The sequence below is a fragment of the Lipophrys pholis genome (genome assembly GCF_963383615.2).
Source record: "Lipophrys pholis genome assembly, chromosome: 7".
In the NCBI taxonomy this organism is placed as follows: domain Eukaryota; kingdom Metazoa; phylum Chordata; class Actinopteri; order Blenniiformes; family Blenniidae; genus Lipophrys; species Lipophrys pholis.
In genome coordinates this window covers 5832890-5853221 of record NC_137638.1, presented here as the reverse complement: position 1 = coordinate 5853221, position 20332 = coordinate 5832890, and the positions used below count along the sequence as shown (strand labels likewise).

General features: G+C 42.9%; 2 protein-coding genes across 3 annotated transcripts; one reads left to right on the top strand and one right to left on the bottom strand.

Moving 5' to 3' along the window:
- Positions 1-214: 214 nt before the first annotated feature.
- On the top strand, positions 215-14762 carry man1b1b (mannosidase, alpha, class 1B, member 1b). Of its 2 annotated transcripts, XM_080468157.1 has the most exons (15): positions 215-505; positions 2004-2123; positions 2555-2669; positions 2813-2946; positions 3242-3372; positions 5039-5148; positions 5776-5955; positions 6045-6193; positions 8697-8885; positions 8968-9158; positions 9252-9372; positions 9641-9835; positions 10067-10198; positions 10614-10765; positions 14482-14762. In XM_080468157.1, exons 2-15 carry the CDS (start codon positions 2019-2021, stop codon positions 14501-14503), a joined length of 1926 nt encoding a protein of 641 aa, XP_080324283.1. In that variant the 5' UTR covers positions 215-505; positions 2004-2018; the 3' UTR covers positions 14504-14762. The 2 variants fall into 2 exon arrangements, with proteins under 2 accessions (XP_080324283.1, XP_080324282.1); XM_080468156.1 differs by lacking the exon at positions 14482-14762 and having other exon boundaries at positions 10614-12408.
- dpp7 (dipeptidyl-peptidase 7) lies at positions 14696-19824 on the bottom strand. Its single transcript, XM_080468158.1, has 13 exons — positions 19615-19824; positions 19013-19139; positions 18790-18929; positions 18537-18700; positions 18288-18423; positions 18121-18202; positions 17569-17735; positions 17404-17464; positions 16668-16786; positions 16417-16573; positions 16232-16296; positions 15701-15771; positions 14696-15602 (listed from the first exon to the last, which is right to left on the bottom strand). Exons 1-13 carry the CDS (start codon positions 19705-19707, stop codon positions 15503-15505), a joined length of 1482 nt encoding a protein of 493 aa, XP_080324284.1. The 5' UTR covers positions 19708-19824; the 3' UTR covers positions 14696-15502.
- Between the last annotated feature and the right edge of the window lie 508 nt (positions 19825-20332).

Below are 20332 nucleotides of genomic sequence, written 5' to 3'. Positions count from 1 at the left end.
TATTTCTCAGGACATGAAGGCTATATTCATATTCACATAGCTTCTCAGGTTTGAAATTTCAAACTGTTCGTTTAATACGTTTATAGCTATATAAATGCGTTAATTCGTGGAAAAAACGACTTTAAATTGTGTTATTCTGTTGTTGAAAATGAAAGTGTATTGTGGGGCTGGAGCTGTGGAGAACTGTAATTTCCGATGTTCCCCTGGAGGTCTTGAACGTCCCCTTGGATCACGCTTGTTGTCAGAGAAGCTTCAGCAACAGAGCTACAAGTGGCTCAGAAAATACCTATTTTTGATAATTTTTATCACGTGTAAATGTTAGATTATTGTCAGGCTGCGTCGTTCTGCGCGGCACTGGTCTGGTTGAGGGGTTTTAAACATGAGGAGACCCCCGGAGCTGTGCCACTGACGTCCCACTAACAACCGCTGGAACCCGGACTGCCTGCCACTTCCCTCCCGCTGCCGGACCACACGGAGCATCTGGTTCTCTCACACTCTTTAAAAGGTCAGTGCGGTTCACATAGTCGTGGCCTTATCGCCACTGGGTGACTCCTGAGCGACACGTTGTTATTCCGTGAATGTTTCTGTTCCGCTCTGAAATTGCTCGGCAGTTTTTTTCTTTTTTTTTTGGTAGGCCTTGACTCGAGCCTCGGTGTTTAGTTGGCTACGAATCCGCTCGAACGTTCATATGAGCCGGCTACAGATTGATAGAGCGACCGCTGTACCAGGCTCCAGAATTTAAGCCAAACTCCTGCTTTGTTTCGCATTAATAGACGTTTTTAACATTTATTCCTCATAATTCATGCAGAGTTAACCCAGTTGAAGCCAATGTCGATAAACTAGCCTGTTGATTATTAACTTGCATGGCAGCTTGTTTTCAACCATTAAATCATAATTTTAAAAAAATGTTAATTGCTGCTAATTTAAATACCACAATAGCACCAAAGCACACTGGTTAAAGGGGAAGAAGCAATGTGTGATTGATTATTTCAGTATTTACCTTTTATACACATAGCATATGTCAACATCTCTGTGGATTAAGAGGAATAAATATGACAAATATATATATAAATAAATGTGTGGAATCTGGGAAACCCTACAAGAGTCATGGAAATACAATGATTTCAGACCAGATTCAAACATGTAAAGAGGTTGAGGAGAACTCGTGAAACACAATAATCCAGTTGTTGTGTGAAATAAATGCTGGTCGATCTCAAAAAAGATTAAAAAAAAGATGCTATAACAATAGTTTAAAGATGTATGATATGAAATTTAAAAACTAAACTGTTTAAAATTTCAAATGAGACACAAAATACTGTGTGGAATATTGTGCGGAAGTCAACCCCACCCGAACAGGCTACTACTTAACAAAACATATACACCAGAAGGATTTTTATGTCTGCCAAGGATGTAATCACATCATCGGCATAAATGTGGTTGTCTATATGTTTGTTAGCAAGATTATGTGAAAACTACTACAACAAATTTGTCAAAATTTTCACCATATTTAGATATTAGGCTGTGGAAGATTTCAATGAATTTTGGAGGCGAGCTAGAAATTTTTTATTAAAATTTTTTTTTATCCGAGTCCAGGTCAGCCTTTGGCAGAAGTCAGAAATCTCTGCTTGCGCTTGTTTTACTAATTGATTTGTGTTTTGTTTTTTTGTGGATTCAGTGTGAAGCGCTTTCCACACTTTGGATGACTTTTTTCATAAAGTTTGCCCTTTTCTCCCGTTTCTTGAACCTTTTGCCAGCCATGTTGCTGAAAGCATTGACTGCACTGTGGCGCATGTGATGCAATTCAAGGCCAACTATTGCTAGTGCTGGCTGCTTGTGCTGCTGTGGTGGTAGAATACTGCCAGATGCAAGAAAAGATTTGTTGAAAATCTTAAAAAAAATAAATAAATAATGGGAAATTTACGGTTTAAATTTTTTTTTTATCAACCAATGAATCGATAACTAAATTACTCACTCCTCTTCCTTTCTTTCTTCCTCCCCCACAGGGCTCGCTCACAGACATGCTCTCACCATCTCGACAGGACTATGTGTCTATCAGCTTATCAGGACAGGGAAGTGGAAGCTACAACAACAGCAAGCAGTGGAGGAGGCAGTCCTGCTGGAGGGTGAGTCGTACCCCCCCCCCCCGAGCTCCGTCTGTGAGAAACAAGAACAAACCTTTGTGTCTCCACGTCTTCGATAAAAGCCAACGACCGTTTTCCAAAGCTGACAATCTCCTCAGATAAGTTGTTTTGACCCAACAGAAGATTATTCAGTTTAGAATAATCAGGAAACAAAAATATCTCAGATTTAAGAAGCTGAAAACAGAAACTTTTAGCATGAGAAAGTTCCAAACGTTCAGAATGAGGCCCCGTAGACCCGACAGCGTTTTCAAGCGAGAACAGAAAACTTTTGTTGCGTTCTGGGCCTACAGTGCTACAGTTATTTATTTTTACAGTGTTAACCTTCAGAACGAAAACAAGATGTGTAGTGTTCAGAGTGAAACTAAGTTGTCCTCTGTCTTCTATCCCTCATCCTTCGTCCTCATCCTCTTCAGAAATGGAAGCAGCTGTCCCGGCTGCAGCGGAGCCTCATCCTCTTCACCCTCGTCCTCCTTTTCATCTGTGGGATGGCTTCATATCCCACCGTCAGCGAACACCTCACTGCTCCCGGTTTAAGTTCATTCTAGTTTTTATATTATTATATTATTATATAAACGCAGTTTAAGATCCAGGAGGTCAGATACCAGATTATACCTATAGAATCCACCCAAAGTGAATTTACTTAATTTTTTTTTTACATCTTTGTGTTTTAGTTTTTTCAGGCCTCCCACAAAGAGAACAGAGCACAGACGAAAACCTCCTGAAGCCCTTCGTCATCCCACAAATGCTTCCTGAGCCAGAGAAAGTCAAACAGACCCGAGTTCCACTGCCAGAACAACCCTCACAGGTACACACACACACACACACACTCACACTGCAGCTCATTACAGATGGGGCACTGTTCACAGTAAATATTTAGATCTTTCTGGTCTGAGATGTGCTGCTAAAAGTAAAATCTTTTAGATACATGAAAAAAACATGATGGCCATTGAATTTATCTCTCTAAAATATTAAGGGGAAAAAAAATCTATATTAATTTTTTTTCAATTGCTTGAAACCCTTTGAGTGTATGCTGTGATTGTGGAAATGTCTGACTTTTCAAGGATGAAGTCAGGATTTCTTGTCTCTGCGTTTTCCCTCAGAGGAAACTGTCCAATAAGAGAGGGCCGCCTGTGCTGATAAATCGTCAGCAGAAGAGAGGAAACGCTTCAGCGGTGGACGACAAAGCAGCTGAGGGCAGGAAGGGAGGAAAGGAGGAGGAAGGCGTCATCAGGTCAGCCTGGAAACACTAATAGAGAGAGAAACTCTCATTTCACACACAGCGGAAGTCATTCAGAGAAACCACTCATCAAAAGAAAAAGTTCTCGTCTACACCTGTACAGATTCCCACCAGAGGGGGTTCATTTATCTCCTCTGAGGCCCTGTTAACACGATTTCAGGTGAAAACGCAAAACTTTCGTTGCGTTTATAAATTGTCCTGGGACTTGGTAGTTTTATAGTTGAGTCACCTCTAACAGCAATCCAACTTGGTTGGTCATTTCAAAACAAAATGAGAATCTTATCTGAAAGGAAAAAGCAACAATGATGCATTTCCAAACGTTGTCATGTAAACGGGGCCTTAGTGGCAGTTACTAATCAGACTAATGAAGTTAACCTCAAAGGTAACATCAGCTTCAGAACAAAAAAAACATTTTCACTTGAAATGTGGCTTTAATAGTGATCAAAGCTTCTTCACCCAAATTTAGCTTTCTCCTGTATTCCGTAGAAGAGGTATTGTAACAAATTATCAGATCCCGTATTTTCACATTTTCACATCTCCAAAAGCATCAAGAATAGGAAAAATATAACACGTCATTGAAGACACAATTATTTTTCTATTGAATTCTCAAAAATACATAAAAAGGACTTTTCTATCAAGACTGTGTGTACAACTACTTTAAGAGCATAGGTTGAATTTATTCACAAGACACACTTAAGACAACACAATCGCCTCAAGAAACGTATTCTTACAAACTGACATACCTTTAAAAAGTGTCACTTCATATACTCTTCACTTTGAATTCTGCTGTGTAGATTTTTCTTTTCCTGACATTTAACCAAGTGGAGTTGTAATTGAAGTTTTTCTGTAGTGTTGTAGCCGCTTTCTGTTGTCAGACAGTGACATCTAGTGGTCTAACATGGTATGTTCTGCTATATTTTAATATATAAATCGCATGTGCAGCTAAATAACTAAAACAGTGAACTTATAGTCCAGAGAATCCGGTAATAGAATAAGAAAATATGTCTTCATATAAAGCCCTGAGGTTATTAATGTTTTTATCTTAACGCTGAATTTATAACTGCAGTTTGTAATGATTCTATTCAGTTTGATTGAATGAAATATATTTCCACTTGTTTTTTATTTGTCGCGAGTTATTCTACTAGAAAAAAACACGGAACTGGAAATAATCGTCTTTGAAATACATGATTTTCATAAACAGCAATATTTGAAAAAAGGAAATAAAGATACTTTTCAATAATATAGATTGTTTATCAGTAAACTTTGATGGAATGCACCAAAAACAAACTTCTATATCTTTACTTGTTACTCGTTTTAATAATAATTTTTGTTTTTACAGTGGCTCTACCATTCTGATTAACTTTATTCATATACAGTATCACGACATATTAAACTTTTAAAGGTATGAAGAAATCTTTAAATCCCAAATCTTCATCATTTATTGAAACACAACGTGCTTCAGTTTCCCTGTATACACAAATAGATTTAATATGCATTTTTTATACACTTAATGTGTAACAAGCAGCCCATGTTCTACATTTTTAATTTAGATTAAAGGAAGTGCAGAAAATGAGGAAGAAATTAGAAACATCAGCTCCAGACACTGAAGAGCTCAGATCTTTGTGTTTTTCTCTTTTTAAATGTGACGTCTGTCCTCCAGCTGGCATGGAGCCGTGATCAATACTGAGCAGGGAACCGAGGGAATGAAGGACGGAGAGAAGAAGGACAATTCACCCATCCAGCAGGAGATCATACCCACAAACCAGTCAGGTATCGCCCCGTTTTCTTTGTTGCGTTTTGGGGGTCCGTTTCCACGACAACAGTGCTGGGAGCTGCTGAAGTCTCCGTGGAAACGGAGGGGGGGGAATGTAACGCTGCTACTGCGCATGCACACCACACTCCAGTTAATAGTTCTTCTGCTCATGCGTGACTAGATGGACAATAACGACAATGTTTGCCTCCAGATTGTCATCACTCCCAGTCCATATCTTAGTTTACATCGTTTTCACAGTTTATGCCGGTTCTGCGGGAACGGAAATAGTTTCCTAAATGTTGTCGTGTAAACGCAAAACTTGTCTGAAATGAAAAGGTAAAAACGATGCGTTTTCAATTGAAATGTTGTTGTCTAACCCGGGATCTAAATTGTCACTGAACTCCAGATTTCATGATTTGATTGAGTCAATTTTCACTCGGTTTTTTATTTGCCTGCTTTGGAAGGACTCACTACACCATCTGGTGGCACAAAGTGGTACTAGAAGACTGGCTAGCTTGCGAGAAATGCATGTTTTTAAGAAAACAACAAACTGGGTGAAAAAGTTCCTTCCTCTGACCTGATCTTCAAATGTAACCCATTAACGTTCCCTTCTTGTGATGTTCCCTTCCGTCCTGTGTGTCCAGAGGCCAGCCGGCTGGAGGCGGTGCGGGACGCCTTCCGACACGCCTGGAAAGGCTACAAAGAGTTTTCGTGGGGCCACGACGAGCTCCGGCCCATCTCCAAGTCGTACAGCGAGTGGTTCGGTCTGGGTCTGACCCTCATCGACGCCCTGGACACCATGTGGATCCTCGGGCTGAAGGAAGGTACAGATCACCGCTGGTTCCTTCACACTGCAGCCGGCGAGCCAGTCTGAGATGTACGAGTTGTAAATGTTCTGCGTCCGTTGCTGCAGAGTTCGAGGAAGCGAGAGCCTGGGTCTCCACTGAGCTCACCTTCAACAGAAACGTGGACGTCAACCTGTTTGAAAGCACCATCCGCATCCTGGGCGGCCTGCTCAGCACCTACCACCTGACCGGAGACTCCCTGTTCCTGGATAAAGCCGTGAGCACCGTTCACAAACACAACACGCTCCCTAGACATGGCAGGCTTCTCTTTCTGGGTCGGTCAGAGGTTTCTTCTTTGCTTCGGGATTAGCGTTTTAATCTGTCACTATTTTACTAAACTCCTGTTTACTGGAGGTCAGTTTATTAATCCCGAACTAACTCGGACCTTCTGATAGCATTAGCATTTATGTTTGATTAGCAGCAGTTAGCTTCCCCCTCGAAGAGCTTGTCTGCATGTTTTATCTCAGCGGTTTTGTTGCTGCTTCTTCTTGGTGTAATCATTCCACATCTGGAATATTTAGTATATTCCTCCTCGCTGAACTGATGCAACTTCACGTAATCAAGATTATAGAGCATCTTCCTCCCACTAATTGGTTCTAAACTCAGCAAAATTCCATTTTATAGAGCATCTTCCTCCCACTAGAAGCCAGATTATAGAGCAGCTTCTTCCCACTAATTGATGTAATTTCATATAATCTAGATTATAGAGCATCTTGTCACTAATTGATGTAATTTCAGATAATCTAGATTATAGAGCATCTTCTTCCCACTAATTGATGTAATTTAGATAATCCAGATTATAGAGCATCTTCTTCTCACTAATTGATGTAATTTAGATATTCTAGATTATAGAGCATTTTCTTATCGCTAATTGATGTAATTTCAGATCATCTAGATTATAGAGCATCTTCTTCCCTCTAATTGATGTAATTTAGATAATCCAGATTATAGAGCATCTTCTTCTCACTAATTGATGTAATTTCAGATAATCTAGATTATAGAGCATCTTCCCCCACTAATTGAATGAGACAGACTGACCCACATAGTTCTAACAGCTCAGCTCATTAACAGGACTCACCAAGAGAGGAAATCAAAAGGAACTCAAGATTATTTCCCAAAGTAACTTCAGTGTTTTATATATTCAGAAATGGTGTGAAGAGTAAACTAAGTCTGATCTCACCTTTATGCTCCGTTGTTAAAGGGAGTTGTCGATGAAGATCTGACTGGTTGATTTGATATTTATTCACATACATGAGAACTGGATCGATGAACCGTCTATCAGACAAACTGAATGAGATCCATCAGTGTAACATTCAGAACTCGAGCCGCCTGGTTCCTGGAATAAATTATTTCATTCCAGTAACTGTCCCAGATATTTCAAACTGCTCCAACCTCTCAGTAACTGAACACAGCTTTTGTTTCTACACTTCAAAACCTCCTCCTCCTCCTCTTCCTCCCCCTGGAGCTGCAGGCTTGACAGTGACCTTCTGACAGCCCTGACAGGAACATCACAGCCGCTGTTTCGAGATAAAAATACATCTAATTTCGTAGAAGAACAAAAATAGAAACCTCAGACCTGTAATTTCTGCAGATGTTTCTCAAAGTTAAAACCCTCCGCATTCAGATGTAATCCGTCAGCTGAGGCATCGCTCTCTAATCCCCATGTGGAATAATCCCGCCGCTAACCTCCTGATTCAGTGCTTGTACACAGCTCGGGTAGAGTTCAGTTCCTCTCGGAGCTCACGGTGATTTTTAGTCTCAGAAAGCAGCTGCTTCCTGTCCCAGCTCTCGCCACATGTTCAAAACAGATTGCGGAGAAGGAAGAGAGGTTTTCAACTCGCAGTTTCTACGAGCCCTGAAAACTGCAGCTCTGGGAAAATGTCTACTGACGAGATCAAAATATATACAGTTACAATAGATTTCATTCTAATCTCCTACTTTTAGTATTCAGCTTAACTTAATTGAATGAATATTGACATTAACCCCTAAAGTAATCAGTCACATCTTTCAAACTCAAAAAGTGTCGATCATAATGCAAACTGTGTGTTTGTACAGCTTGGAAAGACAAATTAAAAATATGTGAGCATATTGAATATAGGTATTTAATATCAGGGGTGTCAAACATAAGGCCTCTCTGCAAAAACCGGCCCACAAGAAGAAAATGGTATTTTCTTGACATTTCACTATATTTTGACCCAGAAGGTTTCATTAAACTTGGCTTCATGTTGAAGTTGTAGTAATTGCTTAGGTTTGTGAAAATACAGACATTCTCATCACATGGACTCTGGACCACGACAAAGAAAAACTTAAAAGTTCAAAGCTGCCTACATGGAGACGGCGCCCGAGTGTTTCCAGAAACTTGTGTTTTCAGTGGCTCCGGCGCACTCGAGATCAATTTGGGCTTCATGTGGCCCCGGAACTAAAATGTGTTGGACGCTCCCGCTGTATGTTCTCAAAGTCCCAGTCAAAGCGTTTGAAAGGGGTGTGTTCCAGATTTGATTGACGCTTTCAGTATGAAATAGTGATGGATTCACATCACAGCCCTTTGTGAGTTAGTCTGAACTTGTAGTTGACACAGAGGAAATATCCCATCATGCTTCAGTGCATCACGCCAGAAGTTTGAGAGCCATGATTATTGTCTGCCGATCAGTCATGGTGCGAACATTTAGAGGGAATATAAAGGATCAGGTGGATCAGTACTCTGTCTACTTCTTTTACAGAAAGACATCGGCTCCAGGCTCATGCCGGCCTTCAAAACCCCGTCGAAGATCCCCTACTCGGACGTGAACATCGGGAAAGGCACGGCCCACCCTCCTCGCTGGACCTCCGACAGCACGGTGGCTGAAGTCACCAGCATCCAGCTGGAGTTCAGAGAGCTCAGCCGCCTCACGCAGGACCCCCAGTACCAGGTAAAGACCTGGAGACCGGTCCCAGGAGCGCAGCGGGGGGACTCTGACCTCTGACCTCTGACCTCTGACCCCTCTCCTCCAGGCAGCCGTGTCCGAGGTGATGAAGCAGGTCCACCAGCTGGAGGGGAAGCTGGACGGTCTGGTTCCCATGTTCATCAACACCAACAGCGGACAGTTCACCCACCAGGGGATCTACACTCTGGGAGCCCGAGCTGACAGCTACTACGAGTACCTGCTGAAGCAGTGGATCCAGGGCGGCAAGGCCGAGGACCAGTGAGTGCAACAAGTGTGTGAGTGTGAGTGTGTTTTTATCTCTTGACGGCTGTAGATGTTGAATCTCTTCTCTGCTCCTCTGTTTGATTCCAGACTGCTGGAGGACTACCTGCAGGCCATCGAGGGCGTGAAGAAGAACCTGCTGCAGAAGTCTTCGCCCAACGGCCTCACCTTCGTCGGGGAGGTCTCACACGGACAGTTCAGCCCCAAAATGGTGAATTATTCCACGTCCTATTAGCATTAGCATTAGCCAAAGCAGTTTCTGGTTCACTAAACTCCTGTTTACTGGAGGAGGAGCCTCGTTAGTCTGAGCTAACTCGGCCACATTAAGCATGTCCCCCCATGTAAGTAACATTAGCGTGAGCATGCTCAAATAGCAGTCTGCATGTTGGTAGTTAATCCAGATTACAGAGCGAAAGCTTTATAGAAGTAAGATGGAGTGATTTTCTTGAACTTTTCCGTTGTTTTTTTTTTTCCTCCAGGATCACCTGGTGTGTTTCCTGCCGGGCACGTTGGCCCTCGGGGCCCACAACGGGCTCCCCGCGGACCACATGGACCTGGCCAAGGAGCTGATGGAGACCTGTTACCAGATGTACGTCCAGATGGAGACGGGCCTCAGTCCGGAGATCGTCCACTTCAACATGCACCAGGGCAGCATTAGAGACGTCGACGTCAAGGTACGGAGTCGAAGAAATCCATCCAAAGCAGGAACCTTCAACACACCAAAATGCATGAGGCTCAATAAAAATTTTTTTAAAACTAACTGAAGACAATCTCACTACTGCCACCTAGTGCACCAAAGTGGCCTTACCGAAATGTGACATACCGTATCTTTAATTCTGCTTAAACATTCTACATTCCAGCAGTGTGTAATTTATTAAAAAGTGTTTTCTGCTGTTTCCGTCCAGCTCGCTGACAGACACAACCTCCTGCGACCGGAGACGGTGGAGAGTCTTTTCTACCTGTACAGGTTCACCAACGATCACAAGTACCAGCAGTGGGGCTGGGAGATCCTCCAGAGCTTCAACAAGTACACCAAGGTCAGTGAAGATACTTCAGTTAGAGCACATGTGCCAAAGTTTGGGAATTAAATAATTATGTTTCGCTTCGTTTATTTATTGATGAATGTTGTTATTTAAGCAATAAGGGGTTGCTTGAGTTAATGGTTCAACATGACCAGTAAGATCATTCTAATGTTTTCAATAACGATTAAATCAGTCCGGTCCTCAACTTCTGTCAATTTAGTGGGAGGAAGATGCTCTAGAATCTGTAATCTGGATGTTAGTGGGCGGAAGATGCTCTATAATCTGGATGTTAGTGGGAGGAAGATGCACTTTAATCTGGATGTTAGCAGGATGAATATGCTCTATAATCTGGATGTTAGCGGGACAAATATGCTCTATAATCTGGACATTAGAGTGACTCTTGAAACCCCCTCCCCGGTCCTCCCCTCAGGTTTCCTCTGGTGGCTTCACCTCAATCAACAACGTGCGGGACCCGGATTACCCGAGTCCGCGGGACAAGATGGAGAGCTTCTTCCTGGGAGAGACGCTCAAGTACCTGTACCTGCTGTTCTCTGAGCAGCACGACCTCGTCAGCCTGGACCAGTACGTCTTCAACACAGAAGCCCACCTACTGCCCATATGGCCTTCTAGTGCATGACACACACACAAACACACACACTCAGGGTCGGTCTCAGGCCGTAACGACTCCTTCCTCTCTGGTGTGTCGGGGCAGATTGAACAAGAGCGTCTCTTTGTTTTCTACTGACTGAAAAAAAGAAAAGAAAAAAGGTCCAGATTGTGATTATTCATTAGTTTTAATGCCGAGGAGCATAAAAAACAACAACAACCTGATTGTGACTTAAATCGAAGCTGTCTTAATTCCATGAACTCACACCGATGCTGGTGCGGAAAACTGAAATCACCGTTTTTTTACTTCGAGAGATCGTAGAACAACTCGTGTTTCTCAGCGTGTGCTGCAGGCGGCAGCTTCTGTAGCAAATCTGCTCCGTCTGAAGATCCTCCTCACAGAGCTGCTCTTCATCCTCACATAGGGCTGCTCTTCATCCTCACACTGTGAGTCACAGAGCTCCTCTTCATCCTCACACTGTGGGTCACAGAGCTCCTCTTCATCCTCACTGAGTCACAGAGACTTCATCGTCACACTGACTCACAGAACTCTTCATCCTCACTGTGAGTCACAGAGCTCCACTTCATCCTCACTGAGTCACAGAGCTCCTCTTCATCCTCACTGAGTCACAGAGCTCGTCTTCATCCTCACTGAGTCACAGAGCTCCTCTTCAACTTCACTGTGACTCACAGAGCTCTTCATCCTGCAGTGGTGTCTGTGATGCCTTCAGGGCACACAGGAAACAAGAGCTTCAGAATAGAGAGCCGCTCTCACAGTGCAACATGATCAATGGGAGGAGGTGAGAGGACGTCTGGTGAAGATGAAGAGGTAGTAACATCGATCAGTCGTTAGGTGAACAAAGTTCATTCTAAAGTAAACCCAAGTCTGTTATAATTTCATATAATCCAACAAAAGCACAGAGAAAACTCTGATAATCCCACAGGAGACTGTTCTTTTTAAACAGGAAGAAGCTTTTAGAAGAATGTAGGGACTCGGGTGCGGTGGTACAGGAACTCCCAGCTCCGCAGTGGCAGCGAGCTCGTGCCCCGTTTACATGACAACGTTTTGAAAACGAAGCTTGTTTCTATGAAAACTGCAGTAAAACTGAAAACAGTGTAGTTAGCATGCCGGGCCACAAGTTGGTGCTGTTGTTTATTTCTTGTAATGAAACCACACACACACACGTAGACTGAGAACAATACGCAATAAACATGAGCAACAGCGAGTCCACGGACGTTCCTGTGGACAGACAACCAAGTTATGCAGAAGAACTATTCACTCCGGCCGTGGTGAGCATGCACAGTAGCAGCGTTTCAGAGAAGTTGCGTTTCTAGTGAGACAAGAGTCGGAGCGTTTTCAAAAAGTTGTGTTTTCGGAGGCTCCGAGCACCGTTGTCGTAGAAACGGACACCGAGAACAAAACGAAGGTTTTCCCTTTTTTCCATTTGAAAATGTCGTCCCGGAACACGGGACAACTTCTGGTGCCAAAAATATAATTTAGTAACTTTTTTATTCTCCTTTTTCTTTTTCATGTACACTATATAAATGATGAGAAACAAAAAAAAAAGGCCAATTGTGTGTGAAAATTTCCTGATTAAAGAAACAGAAGATCATCCTTTAATATTTTGTTACATTTTGTATAAATTGAGTATAAATCTGTTCACGTGTAATTTTTTTAGCTTTCAGCTGCGTTTCAGACTCGTGTGCAGGAAGGTAGCAGAGAGAGAAACTGTTCAGGGTGGCCCCAACCAGCCCCAACCAGCCCCAACCAGCCCCAACCAGCCCCAACTGGGAGCGTTATTAACTAGAAAAGTCCTAAAAGTAGAGACCGTGTCGGCCTCCGTAACAGAGACTGGGAGCCGGTTGGTTCTGATCTCTCATTGATCAAGTCGCACAGCTTGAGGAAGCGGTTCTGACTCAGTATCTCGTGTATTATATTGATCAGTAGTGTATATTAGAAGCAGCTTTCTTTGTGCTTTCTGTTCCGTTTCAGCAGCCTGAAGTCATTCCTGTAAATACCACCTCTTCTGTCGTTTGTTTGAATCGGTTTCATTTTCAGTGACGCGAGGCTGTTCCGGATGTTCAGTCGTACTCTGTGGCTTCGCTCCTTTAATCGGAGAGAAAGTCCAGAGACGCGACACTGTTCCACTCAGACGATGTGAGAAAAAGACTCTTTACATCTCTAGAAGATCTGTGAACTCTCAAATCTCTGAGCACTTTTTGATATTTCTGTGGTAAAGCAACAAAGTCCTTCGATATGATATTTTTCTGAGTCGATGTTGAGACCAAACTGTTCTTGTACTTCCTGTTTTGTTCTTTGTTCTCCGTCTGTGTCGTCTCACGTGTGCCTTCAATGTTGCTTCAGACAACATTCAAAAGAGCTCTTGTTATTTCCCTCGTGTCGCTCCGCTGAACCTCTTCAGGAGCAGTGATGTTGTTGTTTTTTCGCAGCAATCCTCAGAACGACTTCCAGGTTTACGTCGAGTCAAAGTCCAGCCTGCAAGGGCTCGGTACTCTGTCATCCCTCTGAAATACGCAGTTTTAGTTCAGCCGCAGCCATTAAACTCAAACAATCCAAATTCATCGAATTTAAATAGGATCAAACAAGTTTAAAAGATTAACCCCTTTCAAGCTCAGTTATCTGCATTTAGATTAAACCCAAAACTCTTCAGTAGCTTCAGCCTTTCCTAAAAGATTCGATCGCTTTAATGCACAAATATGAAAGAAAATTTATCTGAAAAGAGATTGTAACATTTCAGTCCAAATACGCATTTCAGTTTAGATTTCTGTCCCCTTGTGTCCTCAGTATATTTAAATTCCTGTAAAGAGCTTGGTGGGTTTTCTACCACCCACTCTGAGCCAGGTGGCGACCCACATCTGGGCCATGAACCACTAGTTGAGAACTGCTGTCGTACAGTGTGGTGCAGTTGAAGGCCTCTTGAGTCTCTGTTTACTCGGCTGATAATGATACTGACACCCCAATACCGGGATCAGTATCAAATATGGGGGCTGCTATCAGGATCAGTCTCGAGCATCAGGGCCGATACAGAATCAATAGCATGTTTTGGAAGTAGTGGAGCCAATACCGGGAACAGTATCCCGTATTGGGGCAGATTAAAGATCAGTATCCCGCTTTAGGGCCGATACCGGGGATCAGTATCCCGTATTGAGGCCGATACCGGGGATCTGTATCCCGTATTGAGGCCGATACCGGGGATCAGTATCAGGCAAGGCATCAGGGCTGACACAGGGAAGCTAAATGCTAACCTCCAGAGTACTGCACAGTACCTGAAAACGATGACGATCATGATTAAAGGCTTCAAATGGATCTAAACACTTGATATATCAGGGACAAGTTATTAAACACCTAAATACAAATCCTGCCGAGGATTTTTCTTTCTTAAAGTATCGATTTGTCTCGAATTTAGTTTGAGTTGATCCAGAGATGAGTCGACGGAACCATCCCGCGTTCTGTCAACATTCAGTGAAACTCGAAACCTCCGAAGTTCTTTGTGTCACACTGGAAGTCTGAAACAGTTTTAACGTTAGTTGACATTTCATCTGACGTTAAGAAGCCAAATCTTTCGATTCCTTTGGTTGTTTTGTACGAACTACAGTCTTGTCAGGTTTTGTACCTACGATCGGTTTCCTGGCTGCTCAAAGTTTTTTTTTTTTTTTTTTTTACGAAACAGAAATCAGAGGAACCCTGCGTAGGAACCCTGCGTAGGAACCCTCGCCTCAGTTCTCCTCTGGTTTTTTTTTTAAAAATCTCCCAATGAAGCTGCTTCGTCCATAAGAGGAACCATAAATAACAAACTCCTGGTTTCTTTTGTCTCGCGTTTCCAACCGGAGGCGTTTCTGTGAACGTAAGAACTTTCTGCTGCAGTTTTTCCTTTTAATTTATTTCAAACGTTCCCTTCTTTAAATGTTCTGTTGATTGTGTAAAATAAATGCTGGACCGGCTTTAATTTTGTAAAAAAAAAAAAAAAATGCTGGAAATAAAAAGATTTTATTGAAAAAAACCAAATGTGTGAAATTATTATTTTTTTTTTTTCCTGACTTGTTTTTACGGCGAGTCAAAGTTTAAAATACATTCATTTGTTTCTGATTTTTAAAAAAGGTAGAAAATAATCCGTTAAAATGGAAAAAGTCAAATCAAGTTCATCGTGATTTCGATTGTCTCGATCCTCACGGCCTCCGTCGCCTCGTCTTCATTTATTGAGTTTGATGAGATTTTCTGAACCTGCCGACTCGTCTGAACCTGAAGCTCTTCTGCAGGATTTAAACCTCGTCAATCTCGCTGGGCTGAAACTGATCAGCAACGAGTTTCCACAACGTCTCCACGCTCTCGCAGGAATTCACAAACCTGTTGCTTCGGGTTCAAACCTGTAAAATCGTCTCACAGGCGTCAGAAAACCGTCGAAATTCACTTCAAATCAATGAAAAGTCAACATTTCGGTCAGTTATTTCCAGAATAATTTCTGTATCAAGAGAATCTTAACGTTTTTGAAATGTTTAAAACTACCTTCCACGCTCTTGTGTATTTGTTTGTAACGTGTTGCAGCTCAGTGAGAACTATCGAGGATACGTTAACGGTCAAACTGCAGTTAAATCATAAAATAACTTTTATTGCTTGTTCTCTTGAAGGATTCTTCAACATGAATGTGAGGCTGTTTATCTCCAGTGCAGCTTTGATCCGGATCAAGTCCAGTGTTACTGTCGGTTTCTCTCCATCTGGATCCAGCCGGCGATCAGCTCGGCCTCCAGCCTCCGAGCGCCGACCACCGACGGAGGGTCTCCATCGTGAGCTCCTCTGGAGGGGACACCGAGAGATGGGTCAGAGTGTGCGTGTGCGTGTGTGTGTGTGTGTGTGCGTGTGCGTGTGCGTGTGCGTGTGTGTGGCCGGCCCACCTGAGGTCCAGGTGATGAGCTCCCTCTGAGATGTTGATGGCGATCAGCGACGAGCTCAACGATTGACGGACCTGCACAAGAGAGCGGACCGACAATTAGAACTCTTTGAACAGGTCCACCCAACTTTTTCTTTCAAGGAACCACTTTTTTTTTTAATTTATTTATGTATTTTTTACCACTGTGACCCTAAACCTTTTTGACCAATTCCTCTTTGTCAACTTGACGCACCGACTGAGATTAGAATAAATCATTCTTATTGCCACATGGGGAAGTCCTGTCATCACAGCAGCTCCACGTTGCACAAATAGTTAAAGATAGTGAGGATAGTGAATAAATTATATAAGTAGATAAATATATTTTCATACACATGGAAGAACAAGAGACCCAGGTGGGGGGAAATACATATAGTAGCAGTAATATTTGTAATGTCATATTTTTTAAGAAATATTTTTAAATAAACGATCCACTTTTATTGTATAGAATTAAAGTTTGTAGTTGTGTGACATTAATTAAAAGCTGCTCTGCACTCACCCCTCCGTTGGCCCAGGGGTCCAAGTCCCCGTTAGAGAAGATGATGTTGCTGGCTGAAGAGAGAGCTGAGGATCCACAGAGATGGAATTAAACCACAACATGTTAAGACATTTGGAGTATAGAATGTGCCTGTTTATATATATATATTTAAAAAAAGGGTTTTTTTATAATGTTCCCAGACTCACCGTCCCCCCAGAACTGGACCCGGAGCCAGCCGGGTCGAGGCGTCAGCCCCCATCGCTCCTCGCAGTACCGCCGCCGCTCCGTCTGGCTGAAGCTCATCGGGGGAAACATGTCGGTGACGTTGTTGCTCTCAAAGCAGAGTTCAACCTCGGTGCAGGCCTACCACACAACGCCAGGAGAGTGTGTATAATTGGACGTGTATAACTCTGTGTGTGTGTGTGTGTGTGTGTGTGTGTGTGTGTGTGTGTGTTACCTGGTAGTCCCAGGCCTGGCTGTCGGACCCCAGTCCACACCCGGTGGGGTCGGCACACTCCACGTAGAGGTTGTAGAGGTCAAAGCAGCTCAGCTGAGCAGACGAGTTGTAGACGATGGCTGCAGGAGAGAGAAACATTCTGAACCAGGAGACGTCAAAGCTCAGCGGACCGTTCTGATGGAAGTACTTCTCTATCGCCCCCTGGTGCTCACGGACTGTAAATACAAGCCCGCTGATGGGAAGGGAAAGAAACTAAGAAAATAGGATATAAGAAAGGATTAAAGAAGAAAATAGAAAAAAATAAAGAATCACAACAATCACCGAAAACAGGTGAGGATTCAAATTTAAAAAGTGACAAAGTATTTTTTTAAAGATACATAAGGGAACATTTGAAATAAAAAAAGTGAAAAAAATATAAGTGGAAGAAAATAAGATTACAAGAAATTTGAGAAAAATGAAAAAGTTACATAGAAAATTATAAAATATGAAGATTTCTATATGAAAATAAATAAATTACAACAGAAGAAAATAAATGTCAGGATAAAATGTATGGTGAAAGGAGAATTACAACACAAATGAATCAGACTTAATCACAAGCACATAAAGGTAAAAAAACATGAAGTTTAGTTCAGGAGAAACATTCAATTCAAACTGATCTCATATCAGTCAAATAGAAAATAGCAGGAATACACCGATACCAGTGTGCTTCATGTTAGAACCTCCTGACAGTGTTTACCTGCAGTGTCTCTGAGGTTCCCCAGAAGATCTGGACCCCTCAGCATGACGTCACAGCCCACCTGTAACACACACACACACACACACACACACACACACTCTCACTGGAAGCTTAGAGAAACAGAAACTGATGCAGAGGAAAGCAGAGGCTGAAGCCCGGTGGTACCTTGACGGGGTGGGCGGGCATGTCGCCCATGAAGTGTGTGCTGTAGGGGTAATCCAGCATGGCCATGAGGGTGAAGGCGTTCCTCAGCAGGCCGTTCAGCTGGTGGACGTCTCGGGGAGAAGACGGCGGCTGACACAGAGCGAACTCCGACTGGATCCGCTTGTAGTCTGAACATGAACACACACCGAGGATTTCAATCACTTCCCGTGGCTGTTTCAGCTTTTTCTCCCTCGAAGGGTGGCTGTGATACTGAAACTCATACTGACGATACGGCAGCTATATTCCACTGGGGCTTCACCCAGTTCTCCGCTCAGGGGTCAGTGGAATCTCATCTCTTACTAAAACAGCATCATCCCTCGTTTACATATTAGAAACTGTATTTACATCTAAAAAAAAACTTTACCAAAAGTTATCCTGCAGGTGGGATTGGACCTGCTTTTAGCTCCCGCACCGTGTCTTTGACACCCTGAAAACTGCATCTCCATGGAAACAAGACTTCCGTGGAACTCGACAGTCGTGGCGGAGACGTGTCCTCGAGACACGCAGGTTTACCTTGGCGATCCGCTAACTCTTTGAGCTGCTGGAAAGCGGCTCTGACTGCAGCGCTGCACCGAGGACTGACGGCCTCAAAGTCCTGAGACGGAGACATGAAGCTTAATGGGGGACACTTCGTAACGGTGTGAGACACGTGTGACCGAAATGTGTGCGTGAGCTCTCACGGCTGTGACGTCTCTGAAGAACTGTCGGGGGTCTCCCAGGCCGGCCGTGGACAGGACGGGGGCGCTGGCCGCCAACGCTCCGCTCACGATGTTGGGATACTTCAGCCTCATGTAGACGGACAACATTCCTCCGTAACTGTTACGTTGAAAGTAGAAGAAAGTGATTTTAATACAGTCTGAGAAAAATGAAGACAAAGTAGAGGACAAAACGAGATGGACAAAGACTGGGTGAGGTGGGGGAATTCCTACCTGCCCCCAAACACGATGACGGGGCAGTTCTCGGCCTGCAGCTGCTGCTTGAGCTGGCTGATCATGAGAGCGTAGTCGGCCAGAGCCTGTTCCACCGTCAGAAGACCCACCAGAGGACGAGTGAACGAGTCCTTCCCAAACGGCAGAGAGGCTCCGTAGTACCTCTGGCCAGGGACAGAGACCGTTACTGGACATGGACCTGGTACCTGTTCGTGTCTACCCCGGCAGGAGTGTAAAAACGGTGTGTCCTCACATGCTCCGCGAAGATGACCAGCGCCCCCTGCTGGGCTGCCAGCTCCAGGATGAAGCCGGAGTTCAGGGCGAACTCCCAGATGTCCCCCTCGTTCCCGGTGTAGAAGAAGACGGGCCCGGAGCCTCGCTGCCAGGACTGATCTGCGGAGACACGAGGACGGGAGACAGTGAGTCCCCGTGACGTCCCCTGGTGGCCAACGCGTGGAGGGACGAGGCGACTTCACCTGAGATCAGGTAACGCTGAGGGAACGTCCCGTTCCCAAAACTGTTGAAGTTGAAGTGGTCCAGAGTCTGAGTGAAGAACTTCTCAGTGAACGGCGAGTCTTTCTTCACCTCAGGATGTTTTCTCCACTGAAACAAAGGAACATCTTAATTCTTCATGTTCACCTTTAAACAACTGGTTAAAATGAGCCCCAAGCTCAGTCCCCACAGTTACTAATTTACTAAGCTCTTGTTTACTGGTGGAGGAGTCTGAAGAGTCATACAATAACACATACACGCCATAGTGCACACACACTCATACAATAACGCACACACATTCACATAACACAAATTCATACACTAACACACAGTTGTACGTGTGTTAATGTATGAATGTGTGTGTTGTGATAGTAACACAAACTTTGATCCAAGGAAGAGAACAGATCCTAAAAATGTCAATAAAATCTCCATAATTTCACATGTCTCGTTATAATTTATTTGTCTCTCAGAGAACAATGATCTAGAACAGTTCCGGTTATTTTCAGGGAATATAATGAAAGGAAATGAAAGTTTAAACACGTGAACATTGGAAATCGGTCAAACTGTAAGAGAGTTAAAACATTACCTGAGAATGAGCGAGTGACAAAGCGAACAGCAGGTCTGCAGAAAACAGAACCACCGCGGCCGAGAAGAGCAAATATTTAAACATTTTATCCATAGTTTATCCAGACAACGGTCAAAATGTAAAAAAAAAAAAAAAAGACCGAGAAACAGTGAAGTTCCTCTCACAGCTCTCCAGCGCACATGCGCAGAACGCACTTGTCACATGACCTGTGTTATGGTCTGTGAGACGTTCAAGGACACCTCGGAAAAAAATTTCACAAATCATGTGACCGAGGAGGTCAAACCTGGAAAATAATTAAATTAAATGAAACATAAAATATATCAATAAGTAATAAAAATCTAAATAAAACTAAATAAATTTGCATTCATTAAAAGGAAAAAGAAAAAAAATGACAAAAGATGCAACCTTGTTAAAAAAATCCCCAAATACAAAAAAAAAACAAAAAAAAAATCAAAACAGAGTAAAACATAAATAAAAATCTAAATGAAACCAAATAAAATGAATATAGTATACATCAAAATAGAATACAAATATCAAGGAAAAAAAATCCCCTAAATAACTGAATAAAGTAGCATAGAGTGAAAAAAAAAAAAAGAAAAAAGATATGGACTCAGAAAATAAAACAATGCACAACATACAAAACATTCAAAGTTATTGAGTAAGTCAAACATGGAAATTAAAGTAATGAAATATCTATTTTTAATAAATATCTAAACAA